Raw genomic sequence first — 13,821 nt, forward strand, 5'->3', positions numbered from 1 at the left:
TCTCTGTCGTGTCTCTGCGTGTCTCTGTGTTCTGTGTCTCTGCGTCTCTGTGTCTCTGTGTGGTTTCTGTGTGTCTCTCTGCGTGTCTTGCTGCGTGTCTCTGCTGTCTTGTAGTCTCTGTGTGTTCTGGGTGTCTCTGTGTGTTGTCTGTGTGCGTGCTCTGTGTGTCTCTGCGTGTCTCTGCTGTGTTCTGTGTCTCTGTCGTGTCTCGTGTGTCTGCGTGTCTCTCGTGTGTCTTCTGTGTCTTTCTCTCTGTGTGTCTTTTGTGTTCTCTGTGTGTCTCTGTATGTGTGCTGTCTCTGTGTGTCTGTGTGTCTCTGCGTGTCTCTGCGTGTCTCTGTGTGTCTCTATGTCTCTGTGTGTCTCCTGTGTCTCTGTGTCCTCTGTGTCTCTGTGTCTCTTGTGCGTGTCTCTGTGTGTCTCTGTGTGGGCTGTGTGTCTGCGTGTTCTCTGTGTCTCTGTACTTATGTCTGTCGTCTCTGTGTGGTCTCTGTATGTCTCTGTCTGTGTGTCTATGTGTGTCTGTGTGGTCTGTCGTCTCTGTGTTGTCTCTGTGTGTCTCTGTGTGTCGTGTCGTCGTCTGTTGTCTGTCGTCTCTGTGTCTCTGTGTGTCTCTGTGTGTGTGTGTTGTTAGTTGCCTGGGAACAAAGTGCCAGACAGTTTTCCACTCTTGCCTGTCTCTGAGTTTTGTTGTTTAAGTTTTCAAGGTGTCCAGACTACAGTACAGAATAAAATACTAAATATGACTTTTCTTTCCCATCTCTCTCCTCAGTCCATGGTGCTGCTCCTCCAGCAGAGTGTGTTCTGGTGTCTCTGTGTCTCTGCGTGTCTCTGTGTGTCTGTGTGTCTCTGTGTGTCTCTGTGTGTCTCTGCGTGTCTCTGTGTCTCTGCTGTCTCTGTGTGTCTGTGTGTCTCTGCGTGTCTCTGTGGTCTGTGTGTCTCTGTGTGTCTCTGTGTGTTCTGCGTGTCTCTGTGTCATCTGCGTGTCTCTGCGTGTCTCTGTGTGTCTGTTGTCCTCTGCGTGTCTTGTGTGCTCTCTGTGTTCTGCGTGTCTCTGCGTGTCTCTGTGTGTCTGTGTGTCTCTGCGTGTCTCTGCGTGTCTTGTGTGTATGTGTGTGTCTGCGTGTCTCTGTGTTGTCTGTGTGTCTCTGTGTGTCTCTGCGTGTCTCTGCGTGTCTCCCTGTTGTATCTGTGTGTCTGCGTGTCTCTGTGTGTTGTGTGTCTCTGTGTCTCTGCGTAGTCCTTTACGTGTGGTCTGCGTGTCTCTGTATGTCTGTCGTCTCTGTGTGTCTCTGTGGTGTCCTGCGTGTCTCTGTGTGTCTCTGTGGTCTTTCTTCTCTTGGTTGTCTTTGGGTGTGTCTCTGTGTGTCCTGTATGTCTGTGTGTCTCTGTGTGTCTGTGTGTCTTCTGCGTGTCTCTGCGTGTCTATGTTTTGTGGTCTCTGTGTCTCCTGGTGTGCTCTGTGTCTCTTGTGTCTCTGTGGTCTCTGTCTCTGTGTCTCGTGGTGTCTCTGTTTGTGTCTCTGTGTGTCTGTGTGTCTGCGTGTCTCGGTGTCTCTGTACTGTATGTCTGTCCGTCTCTGGTGTGCTCTGTATAGTCTGTATGTCTGTGTGTCTATGTGTGTCTGGTGTGTCTGTCGTCTCTGTGTGTCCTCTGTGTGTCTCTGAGTGTCTGTCGTCTCTGTATGTCTGTTCGTCTCTGTGTCTCTGTGTGTCTCTGTGTGTGTGTGTACTGTTAGTTGCCTGGGAACAAAGTGCCAGACAGTTTTCCACTCTTGCCTGTCTCTGAGTTTTGTTGTTTAAGTTTTTCAAGGTGTCCAGACAACAGTACAGAATAAAATACTAAATATGACTTTTCTTTCCCATCTCTCTCCTCAGTCCATGGTGCTGCTCCTCCAGCAGAGTCAGAAACAGTACGTGTTTGAGTTTGACACCTCAGGGCGTCTCACCTCCGTCACCATGCCCAGCATGGCCAGACACACCATGTCCACCCACGTATCCGTCGGCTACATCCGCAACATCTATAACCCTCCCGAGAGCAACGCCACCGTCATCCACGACTTCAGCGAGGACGGACGACCGCGTGCCACCTTCTACCTGGGCACGGGCCGACGCGTCATCTACAAGTACGGCAAGATGGCCAAGCTGTCTGAGGTTCTGTACGACGGCACYGCCGTTACGTTCAGCTACGACGATACGACCGGCGTGTTGAAGATGGTCAACCTGCAGAGCGGGGGGTTCTCCTGCACCATCCGTTACCGAAAGATAGGCCCCCTGGTGGACAGACAGATGTATCGCTTCTCTGAAGAGGGCATGGTCAACGCCCGCTTCGACTACACCTACCACGACAACAGCTTCCGTGTGGCCAGCATCAAGCCTGTGATTGGTGAGACGCCCCTGCCCCTGGACCTCTACCGCTACGATGAGATCTCAGGCAAGGTGGAGCACTTTGGCAAGTTTGGCATTATKTACTATGACATCAACCAGATTATCACCACGGCAGTGATGACCCTCAGCAAGCACTTTGACGCCCACGGCCGCATCAAAGAGGTGCAGTACGAGATCTTCCGCTCGCTCATGTACTGGATGACGGTGCAGTATGACAGCATGGGCCGGGTCATCAAGAGAGAACTGAAGATCGGGCCGTATGCTAACACGACACAGTACCGTTATGAGTACGATGGTGACGGCCAGCTTGTCGGGGTCAAAGTCAACGACTGGTCCACCTGGCGTTACAGCTACGACCTGAACGGCAACTTGCACCTGCTGAACCCTGGGAACAGCGCCCGTCTGCTGCCACTGCGCTACGACCTGCGAGACCGCATCACCCGCCTGGGCGACATGCAGTACCGTGTGGACGAGGACGGCGTCCTGAGCCAGCGCGGCGCCGACGTGTTCGACTACAACTCCAACGGGCTGCTGGAGCAGGCGTACAGCCGCACGCCCGGCGGGTGGAACGTTCGTTACCGCTACGACGGCATGGGCCGCCGCGTCTCCAGGAAGACCAACGAGGGAGAGCACCTGCAGTTCTTCTACGCTGACCTCAACTACCCCGGCAGGATCACCCATATTTACAACCACTCTGGAGGGGAGATCACCTCCTTCTACTACGACCTGCAGGGTCATCTGTTTGCCATGGAGGTGAGCGGCGGGGAGGAGTATTACATCGCCTCGGACAACACGGGCACGCCGCTCGCCGTCTTCAGCAGCAACGGACAGATGGTCAAGCAGCTCCAGTACACTGCCTACGGGGAGGTGTATCACGACTCCAACCCTGACTTCAACATGGCGGTGGGCTTCCACGGAGGGCTCTACGACCCCCTCACCAAGCTGGTGCACTTTGCCCAGAGAGACTACGATGTGCTGGCAGGTAGATGGACTGCACCAGACCATAAACTCCTACCTAAGATCGGCAAGGAACCAGCCCCATTCAATCTGTACATGTTCAAGAACAACAACCCACTCAGTGATATGATAGACATCAAGAGCTACGTGACAGGTAACAATGATTGTGTTTGTTTTCCTTATGACCTGTTCTCAAAAAACAAATCCATCAGGTAAGCTAATTATGTTGTGACATCTTGACGTGTTCGAATTCTATTTTGCAGACGTGAAGAGCTGGTTGGTTATGTTTGGTTTCCAGCTCAGTAACATCATACCAGGCTTCCCCAGACACTCTATGGATTTTGTTGACCCGCCTTATGAACTAGTGGCGAGCCAGGACTGTGAGACTGCTCCGGTGAGTTATTTATAAAAATACATATTTGACCTACTGATAACTAAGACTACACAGGCGAATCTCAATGTAATTGATGTTAATTAATTTAAATATAACAATCTGGCTGACCCTCTGCTGTTTCCAGCTGATCACAGGGGTGCAGCATGCAGCAGAGCGCCACAACCAGGCCTTCATGGCTCTGGAGGGGAGGTTGCTCAACAAGGAGCGCCGGGCCAAACGGGACAAGCCTGGCTACTGGTTCGGCACCAAGATCCCCATCGTGGGCCGGGGCATGATGCTGGCCATCAAAGAGGGCCATGTGGTGACTGGTGTGTCAGGCCTGGCCAGTGAGGACAGCCGTAAAGTGGCCCAGGTCCTGAACAACGCTGTCTATCTGGAGGGGACCCACTACACCATAGACGGGAAGGACTGCCACTTCTTTGTGAAGCTGGGCCTAGCTGACAGTGACCTGCTGTCTCTGGGGCTGAGCAGTGGGAGGAAATCCCTGGAGAACAGCGTCAATGTGACCGTCAGCGGACGCTCTCGCCGGGGCGTCACCGTGGAGATCCACACGGTGGCGTTGTCCCTGAGCGTACGTTACGGCCTAGCGGCTGACGTGCTGGAGAAGGAGAGGGGTCGCCTGCTGGAGCAGGCCCACCAGAGAGCCCTGTCGGGGGCCTGGATGAGAGAGCAGCAACATCTGAAAGAGAGCAGAGAGGGAGGGAGGCTATGGGCAGAGGGAGAGAGGCAGCAGCTCCTGGCAACAGGGAAGGTGCCAGGTTACGATGGGTACTATGTGCTGCCTGTGGAGCAGTACCCAGAACTGGCAGACAGCATCAGCAACATCCAGTTCCTGAGACAAAACGAGATGGGCAAGAGGTAACAGAGCACAGGACAGCCCCTTTGACACTTCATCTCCTAGGGAGAGTAAACATGGGGTTTCCCTGGAAATGCTGCAAGGGCATCTAAGAGGACATAATCTCACAAAACAGATGTCTTGCTGAAGGTTAAAACAGCGCCTGAATGAGTTCAGACAATGATTTAGAAAAAGCACCCTTAACTACTAATGATAATGAACTTACTTTTTTAAGAGGGGGAAAAGAGGGATTTTGAAAAACTAGAAAATCTTTTTACATTTTTTGGGAGGGATTGGTATTGATGCCAATGGAGAAAAAGTTAACTGCTTTCAAACATCTTATCAGACATACCCAACAGAGCACAGACAATGGCAACGCAGTCAAGGCTTTTCTTTCTAACGGCTAAACCATTCTGAAACTGTCTCAGACCACTGTCTGGAGAACATAGAGCCATCACTTGCCAATACAGTCATAACCATGAACAATGTTTAAGGACGCGCAGTTGTTCTTCATTCAAGGTACATAGTAATATATGGTTTAATTTAACAAAGACAGCTATTGAGGATGTGACATGTATGTTGATGTGTATGTTCCCGTGCAGTAGACTTTGAAATAAGACTTTCACTTCTTGTCGACTGCCAAGATCAGTCAGGAAACCCTCTCTCACTTTACTGAGATTTCCAGAAAAATAGAAATGGACTCAAAGGCTATTTATTTTAATCTTTTTTTTTTTTTTTTTTGCTCTTTTTGTTTGCACTATATGACAATCATGATGAATTTGTATTGAGGAAGACATGCATAATAGTCTTATTTTCTTTTTTTATAAAATGTGAAAGTATTCTCAATGTTTTATTTATTTAAATTTGCAGCCCAGGACAACATGTTACAGTGTACGTGTATGTGGTGTTTTGATATTGTTTACATTTTGTTGTCTTTACAACTGTGAAACCTGTTTCCCTACACATTACCAAGTTAAATGTGTACATTCATTCAGCAACACCGATCCATGTCCTGAAAGCGGTCTGATTTGTACATTTCTCAAAAGAAGTGACTTTACTATTGTTCTGTGAAAATCCCTAGAAGAGTGTCTACTTACTGATCGTATTACATTTGATTGGTCAAACTCAAACCTCCCCTTTCAACACGGGAGCTTTTATTTCATTTTTTTTTTACCTAGTGGCATCTCTGTAACCACACCAATATCTGTAAAACGTATATTTTCACTGTGAAGAACCACAGTATGGATGTCAATATGTACATGAATAGGTATCATGAAACATTCTTTACACTAGGGTGAGGATTATGTGGGAAGTTTATCAGAATAAACTTGTTTTTTCATGTTGCATGGACTGTTTTTTTCCCTCTTTTGGCAAGGAGCTGTGGATCGATGTGCTTCCCTGAGGAAGGCAGTGGTGGACTAACTTCCCCTCAGCACTTACACTATTTTTGTCATTAGCCTAAACTTTTAAAACTGCGAATAAATCAAAGCAAATGAATCTGCCAAATGCTGAGTGGCAGGTAAAATTGGCTTCCTTGGTAATGCTGAGGTAAATTAAGATTAAAGGCAGGTATTGTATTATTCCAATTGAGATCATTGGAGGCAAACCACTTCCTGTCAGCTGCAGTGGGTTCTCATGGCTCCCAGGTTATTTTTACAGTTTTAATTATCACCTGCCAGAAGTATCTTTGAACCCTCACCCTGCCGTATAAAGACTGACTGGAGTATCGCAGTGATGTCGAGAACGGTCCGACTCCAAGCTAACAAGCATCTGTAATCATTAACATCTCCATTTGCATATCGGCCTGAGCGTCTCCATGACAGTAAAATAATCTATAGAACATGGGTCAGGACAGATACTCAGCAGGTCGGAATGTTCTGGACGAGTTGCACCTCTGCAGCTATTTTCACACACGCAGATCAAACCCACTGCTCCCTGTCTAAAGCCTCATCAGTGGCGGTTGGTGCCGTTTAAGATGAGGGAGGAAGATTCTATTTTTTAATGAGTATGGCCTTTTTTCTGTTACAGCATATTGGATGACTGTCATTCATATTCCTTCACCCAGTTCAATGTAACATCAATAGGTTTACGCTACTACATGATACTCCAATTTTCCCTGTACCCATCATGAGGTTGCTACAACCTAGCCTATGACTGAAAGTTTACAATGTAACACAGGTTGAGAGAAAGATTTGAGGTGACAGACAGTGACACATGTACATACAGTGACACAGGCAATACCGCCTTGCACACTTTTGCCTGCATCTAGCTGATCTAGAGTGTAATCATTAGTCCAACAGTTGCAAACAAGAGTTTCTATTGGACAAATTCAGGTATGTTTATCCCCGTTTCGTTCCGTTTGCTTCCGTTTAAGAAACATTTTTCAACAGAATCGGTGGAATGAATACACACCTGATCACACGCAAACAGCTAATTATCATAGCCATATACAAACATCTCTTTGTATTCCTTCAAGCAATCTACATGCTCTCCTCCTCTCACCTTTTCCCTTCGCTTGTGAAATTCAATGCACAACACATCAGCTGTCTGTGACCAGGCAACAAAACCTTTCCAAGCAAAACCATCTGCTCCACTCAACCTACATCGTTGTCACCATATTAGCTAAAGTAATGTCCTAGTCAACATAGCTAATAGAACTAACATGTTAGTAAAGCCACTACAATCATGCAGTACGGTGTAGTCAGTAAGCAGTTTAGCAGTTACACCAGTGTGCCCCAGTGGCAATACATTTGTAAAACTGAAAGCTTACCTTGACTTGGAAGAGTTCCCGTGTTGGATAGTCATAGCCAGCTAGCTAATATAGCATCCCTCTGTTTGAGCCGGGTGTTTGAGTAATTATCTCTTACAGCATTTTCAGGCAGTTAAATGTTGCAAAACATTATTTATAAAAAGCAATCTATTAATATACTTTTTTAAACAGTAATTTGTTTACAAGCATGATAGTTGTACTTTTAGTTTATGGTTGACGTAGCTTGTTGGGCCATTAGCCAATCGCCGTTTCTCAACGTGTTCAAAGCCGTGGATGCATCAAACTGGTATTTACGAATTCACAACTGGTAATTACCACCTTCCCACTTGGTTACGAATGCAGCATTAAACGCAGGTGGCAACTTGCAAAGTTGCGAGTTCAAAATTCCAGTTGTGACTTTGGTTTTCCAACCTTAACCAACATTCTTAACTAATCACATTTTTTATATGCTAACTTTATAAGTTTCTAACTTTCTGACTGAACAGCTTTCTGACAAAAACAAAACTGGCTAGTGCCCTCCCCCCTGCTAGCGCAGTGGACTAGACACTGGACAGAAGGTCATAGGTTCTAATCCTGATGATCCTCGTTCTAAAAAAGGTATATATTTCAGTGTAATGCACATTTTTATTTTAAGACAAATATTGATGCCTCCAGTCAATGGTGCCACCTGTCAATGATTTTAGAGGGACGGTTTAAATGGTTTGATAATGCAGATCTGATTACGATTGTAAGAGATCTAGATACATTATAACACGTCCCAAAAGACCTCCAGAGGTGGTCAGGAAAATATTTTGTATTTATTTTTTATTTAACCTTTATTTAACTAGGCAAGTCAGTTAACTTCTTGCAGTTAAGAAGTTAAGAACAAATTCTTATTTACAATGACGGCCTACCAAAAGGCAAAAGGTCTCCTGCGGGGACAGGGGCTGGGATTAAAAATAAAAATATAGATCTAAACACATCAGGACAAGAGAGACACCACAACACTACATAAAGAGATCGGATCACAATCAGTTATAGTCTACACTTGTCTAAAGATGTGGGCACATTCCGAATGTGGACAAGACCAGGACACATGTTAGCACCAGGTATAAACAGGACTTAGATCTGAACTCACAGAATGACTTTTCAGAAATACAAACACTCCCTGGCTCCACACTCAGGCCACATATGAGAGCTTTAAGCCAGTGGGGTGAGGAGCACTGCCCAAAAGGAGTTGTGCAAACAGCCACCTGACTAACARACAGCTAAAAAGGCACATATTTACACGTGTTTAGTATAGCTAACTGTAAAGCTGTAAGCCAGCTATAACTGGTTTTAACTGGTTTTAACTCCTTTGACTAACAAGTAAAGTCTGTTGTTTGAATGGTTTAACTTATTTTGGGGGGAAGTTCTTTAGTTACCTTACATAGTTTTKTTTACCATGAAAAGCAAATATTTGTTATTATTGATTGAATTTCCTACATTTCCAATCTGAAAAACAAACTACAATTAAATATCAACTGTTATTAATTCAACTGATTACTCATCCTTGATTGAGACATTTTTCTTTGGTGAAGACGTGACAAATACTTTCAAAAAACAGTTTGCTTTAGTACTCTGAGTGTTCCGTTTTTTCTTTGGCATATGACGTACAAAGTAAAGTGTGCAACAATTTAGCGAGCATAAGGAAGTTACCACAAATAAGAGACAGAGACAGACAGGAAGTGAAAAATCAGTTGAAACTCCCAGAGGGTTGTACACGGTTGTCACTAGATGGAGTACAGTTAGAAGAGCATTTTAGTTAACCCTAACCCTTTTCCTAACTTTAACCTAATTCTCCAAACCTGCTACGTTACTTCTCCTAACCTGCTATGAAAAAGTCACTTCCGGTCATAGCTGTATTCCACCTAGTCAAAACCGTTGTACACTGTTAGGSTCAGGAAACAGGTCATCATGTCCCACAAACAGCAGCAGCAGCACAGYGCCGTCCAACAGGCCGTGAGACAGGCGTGCTCCCCGTCCTCCTCTCCCRCTCGACTCCTGTCCTCCACCACATACACTGACAGGGAGGAAGACAAAGGCAGGTTGGCATTTATTGTCATGAATCTTGTCCTGGAGGCAGCTCTGCAGATTGGTCACTAGCTGGCACAATCTCATTTTAGCCCTAACCTTAACCACAGTGCTAACCCTAATGCCTAACCCTAACCTTAAATTTAGACCAAAAAAAACGTTTGGTTTCATWAATTTTTACGATATAGCCAATTTTGACTTAGCAGCCGGCCCATCTAGCAGAAATCGTTCAGTTCTGCCTCCAGGGCAAGATTCATGACAATAAAACGTCAACCTGCAAGACAAAGAAGAGGAGTTATTAAATGCTGTGTTCCCCTACACACATAGATGTTCGTAATGTTGTGATAACAAAAAGCTTGTATCAGTAATTGGCCAGTGCTAGGCCGCTCCATGTTATGACACTCACGACACTCATTAGCTATCAGGCATTCATTCTTATTACCACCAAAGCACTAGTAATATCAGCGTGTGCTGAGGGGATGAGGGAAGATCCACAAACCTTCGCCTACGGCGAGAGATGTAGAGGGTGGCAGGGTAGCCTAGTGGTTAAGAGTGTTTGTCCAATAACTGAATGGTCGCTGGTTTGAATCCCAGAGTCGTCAATGTGCTCTTAACCCTAATTGCTCCTGTAAGTCACTCTGGAAAAGAGTGTCTGCTAAATGACTAGAATGTGTTTAGACTAGGAGCTGGAATTGGATGCCTCTGGGGTTTGACTGTAACGCCACTGACTGGTGTTGCCCAACACTGTCAGAGACTGAAGGAATGTGGATTAAGCCAGCTGTAATGCTATTAGTGTCATATCTCTTCAATGGGTGGTGGGTTAAATTTATGCCTATGAGGATTAAAATTGATCTTATTACTTTGGCCTATTGTCACAGAGCCAGAGGTTGCCTGGCACAGACTGTGTCCGTCCTGGGAACATTATGTATTGAGTTGTACTGGTCTACTCTACAAATATCACTGACACCCCTGCACCTCAACTAGTCATCAATAATAATGAAAGCAAGCATTATCCTCTCTATAGAAAGAGGTGAAACAGTTTATTTTTGCATATGCACAGGCAGTGGTTAAATTGAGCCTCACATACCCGGAGCCGAGCTCTGGCACCTTGGGTCAAAGGGAAAAGTAGAATAAACTATGATAAAAAACAAACCCTAATCTTGGCATATTATCTATCTGTAACACTAGCTTCATGGTCAACCCTGGCTTAACCTTAACCTGCTCAAAATAGGGCTCTGAATTCCCAAATGAACCTCTGTGTCATACACAGCAAGACAAAAGTGGATCAGTGGGTTATTCACTTCCATAGCTGCTTCATAATTCCAATTATCTTACCTGTGTTCTTAGGGGCTTCTCCATACATTTGTGCTCCAGGTGTGGCATCCTGCCATCCAACCTGTGGCTGAGGGGGCATCTGGTTACCCTGGTAACCTGGGGCTCCTGGGGGGGGAAGTTAGAGTAGAGGGGTCTGTGGGTGGGCACCCCGGAGCAGGGTATCCCTGGACTGGGCATCCCTGATCTGGGAACAATTGGGTTTGGTATCCCTGGAGTTGGCATCCAGGGGCCGTGGGGGGCAGGGTATCCTGGGACAGAGGGGCCAGGGCCCCTGTAAGGAGGGGGCTAATCAAAAGTTAATCTGTCGACAGCAAGATGAATCTGCCTAGGAATGTGGGAAATTACAAAACAACCAAAAAAAAAGCATAAATATGGCATGTGACAAGTGATGTCGATCTGACCAAATGTCAGAAAGTCAATGAGAAAGCCATGACACTGCCAGATTCCCTTGTCTTGTACTTGGAAGGGAGCATGTGCTGCTGAGGTTTGACTGAAAACAGTCCAATCTAGTGAATSAGAGATTTGTGACCCTGCTGTAGCAGTGATGGGGAGATGTCAGCCCTGTGACTGACGGTGAGACTGACTCATTCTGAGAGGTGACATTCCTCTCTGGAGGCACAACTACACTGAACAAAAATATAAATATAACATGCAATAATTTCAAAGATTTTACTGAGTTACAGTTCATATAAGGAAATCAGTGAATTTAAATAAACTCATTAGTCTCTAATCTATGGATTTCATATGACTGGGAATACAAAAATAGCTTTACAAAAAAGGTAGGGGCGTGGATCAGAAAAACGGTCAGTAMCTGGTGTGACCACCAATTGCCTCATGCAGCGCGACATCTCCGTCACATAGAGTTGATCAGGCCTGTGGAATGTGGAATGTTGTCCCACTCCTCTTCAATTTTAAAAACATTACAATACATTCACAGATTTCACAACACACTGTGTGCCCTCAGGCCCCTACTCCACCACTACCACATATCTACAGTACTAAATACATGTGTATGTATAGTATGTACATGTACATAGTATGTACATGTATAGTGCGTATGTTATTATTAAGTTCATCTTTATGTCCAAATACCTCCTTTTTGTTCGCGCGTTTAGTCCAGCAACCCAAATGCACACACACACACACACACACACACACACACACACACACACACACACACACACACACACACACACACACACACCACACACACACACACACACACACACACACACACACACACACACACACACACAGTTTAGTCATGCAATGTATGGACATTGCATGACTAAACTCAAGGCTTTCAGCCAGACCACTGGTTCAAACAGCTCTTATTCGTTCCCCTTTCACAATAGAAGCCTGAAACAACGTTCTAGAGACTGTTGACATCTAGTGGAAGCCATAGGAAGTGCAATCTGACCCCATTTACACTGTATATTGGATAGGCAATCACTTGAAAAACTACAAAGACTCAGATTTCCCACTTCCTGGTTGGATTTTTCTCAGGTTTTCGCCTGCCATATGAGTTCTGTTATACTCACAGACATCATTCAAACAGTTTTAGAAACTTCAGAGTGTTTTCTATCCAAATCTACTAATAATATGCATATCCTAGTAGCAGGTAGTTTACTCTGGGCACGCTTTTCATCCGGACGTGAAAATACTGCCCCCTACCCCAAAGAAGTTAAGAAGGCAGAGCATCGCTTTATTATAGACAGACTTCTCCCCATCTTAGCTACTACTGCATCAATATGTTTTGACCATGACAGTTTACAATCTAGTGTTACTCCAAGCAGTTTAGTCATCTCAACTTGCTCAATTTCCACATTATTTACTACAAGATTTAGTTGATGAGCTTCCCTGAGACGGTTTCTTACAGTTTATGCAGAAATTCTTCGGTTGTGCAAACCCACAGTTTCATCAGCTGTTCGGGTGGCTGGTCTCAGATGATCCTGCAGGTGAAGAAGCTGGATGTGAAGGTCTTGGGCTGGCATGGTTACATGTGGTCTGCGGTGAGGCCAAATTCTCCAAAACAATGTTGGAGGTGGTTTATGGTAGAGAAATTAACATTCAATTCCCTGGCAACAGCTCTGGTGGACATTCCTGCAGTCAGCATGCCAATTGCACACTCCCTCAAAACTTAAGACATCTGTGGCATTGTGTTGTGACAAAACTGCACATTTTAGAGTGGCCTTTTATTGTCCCCGGCACAAGGTGAACCTGTGTAATGATCATGCTGTTTAATCAGCTTCTTGATATGCCACGCCTGTCAGGTGGATGGATTATCTTGACAAATGAGAAATGCTCACTAACAGGGATGTAAAGAAATTGGTGTACAAAATTTGAGAGAAATAAGCTTTTTGTGCGTATGGACATTTTCGGGGCTCTTTTATTTCAGCTTGTGAAACATGGGACCAACACTTTACATGTTGSGTTTATATTTTTGTTCAGTATATCTTAACATTGTAAGGATAATCAGAGAACAGGTCAAGGTCTGAATTGAATTATGTGCAATACTTTCCACTTCCACAGACACAGTTAATAAGGAGATGTGTGTGGGTCATATGGCCAAGAGCCCTTTCTGTGGCTGACAAAGTCCACCCATATCAAAGACTTTTATATTATATTTGTTTTGACATTTGTTTCAGAAAAGTAAAACTATAGTTTTAAGCAGCTGCAGCACCAAAGTTATATTTGAACTTTCCTTAGTTTAATTTACACACAACTGTATAAATTCAACATTGAAGAATAAATAAATCAAGCAGATAATTTCAAATCTTCCCTTTGCACAGMTAAAGATATCTATAATGTGCCTGGGTGAATAATTGCAGTATTACCTCGGGTTGAATCGACTTATCTGTAATGCGATTTTCTTCTGTATATTTGCATCAACAAAGCCTTTTTCTTGATTTACTTTGTATAAAAACCCATTGAGTGTTGCTTGTAGGCACCTCCGTTTCCACAGGCAGCAAAGGAAAACTTGACGATGGGTGCGTTGATGTCGTCAAGACAGCTAAGACGGTCTGCCGACTTGTGGTGCTTTCATAGAGATAGATAGAGGACTTAGTGGCTTGCGAAAGTATTCACCCCC

At 45.0% G+C, this 13,821-nt stretch overlaps 1 protein-coding gene across 1 annotated transcript in view; it reads left to right on the top strand.

Moving 5' to 3' along the window:
• Nucleotides 1-5,917, top strand: part of LOC111950437 (teneurin-2-like) — an 85,826-nt gene extending 79,909 nt beyond the window's left edge. Inside the window, exons 27-29 of the mRNA XM_070434286.1 lie at nucleotides 1,878-3,498; nucleotides 3,608-3,738; nucleotides 3,863-5,917. Coding sequence (XP_070290387.1) covers nucleotides 1,878-3,498; nucleotides 3,608-3,738; nucleotides 3,863-4,600 — 2,490 coding nt within the window. The 3' untranslated portion in view covers nucleotides 4,601-5,917. The remainder of the gene's footprint in view (nucleotides 1-1,877; nucleotides 3,499-3,607; nucleotides 3,739-3,862) is intronic.
• The last annotated feature ends 7,904 nt before the right edge of the window (nucleotides 5,918-13,821 follow it).

The sequence above is a fragment of the Salvelinus sp. IW2-2015 genome, linkage group LG23 (genome assembly GCF_002910315.2).
Source record: "Salvelinus sp. IW2-2015 linkage group LG23, ASM291031v2, whole genome shotgun sequence".
Classification (NCBI taxonomy): domain Eukaryota; kingdom Metazoa; phylum Chordata; class Actinopteri; order Salmoniformes; family Salmonidae; genus Salvelinus; species Salvelinus sp. IW2-2015.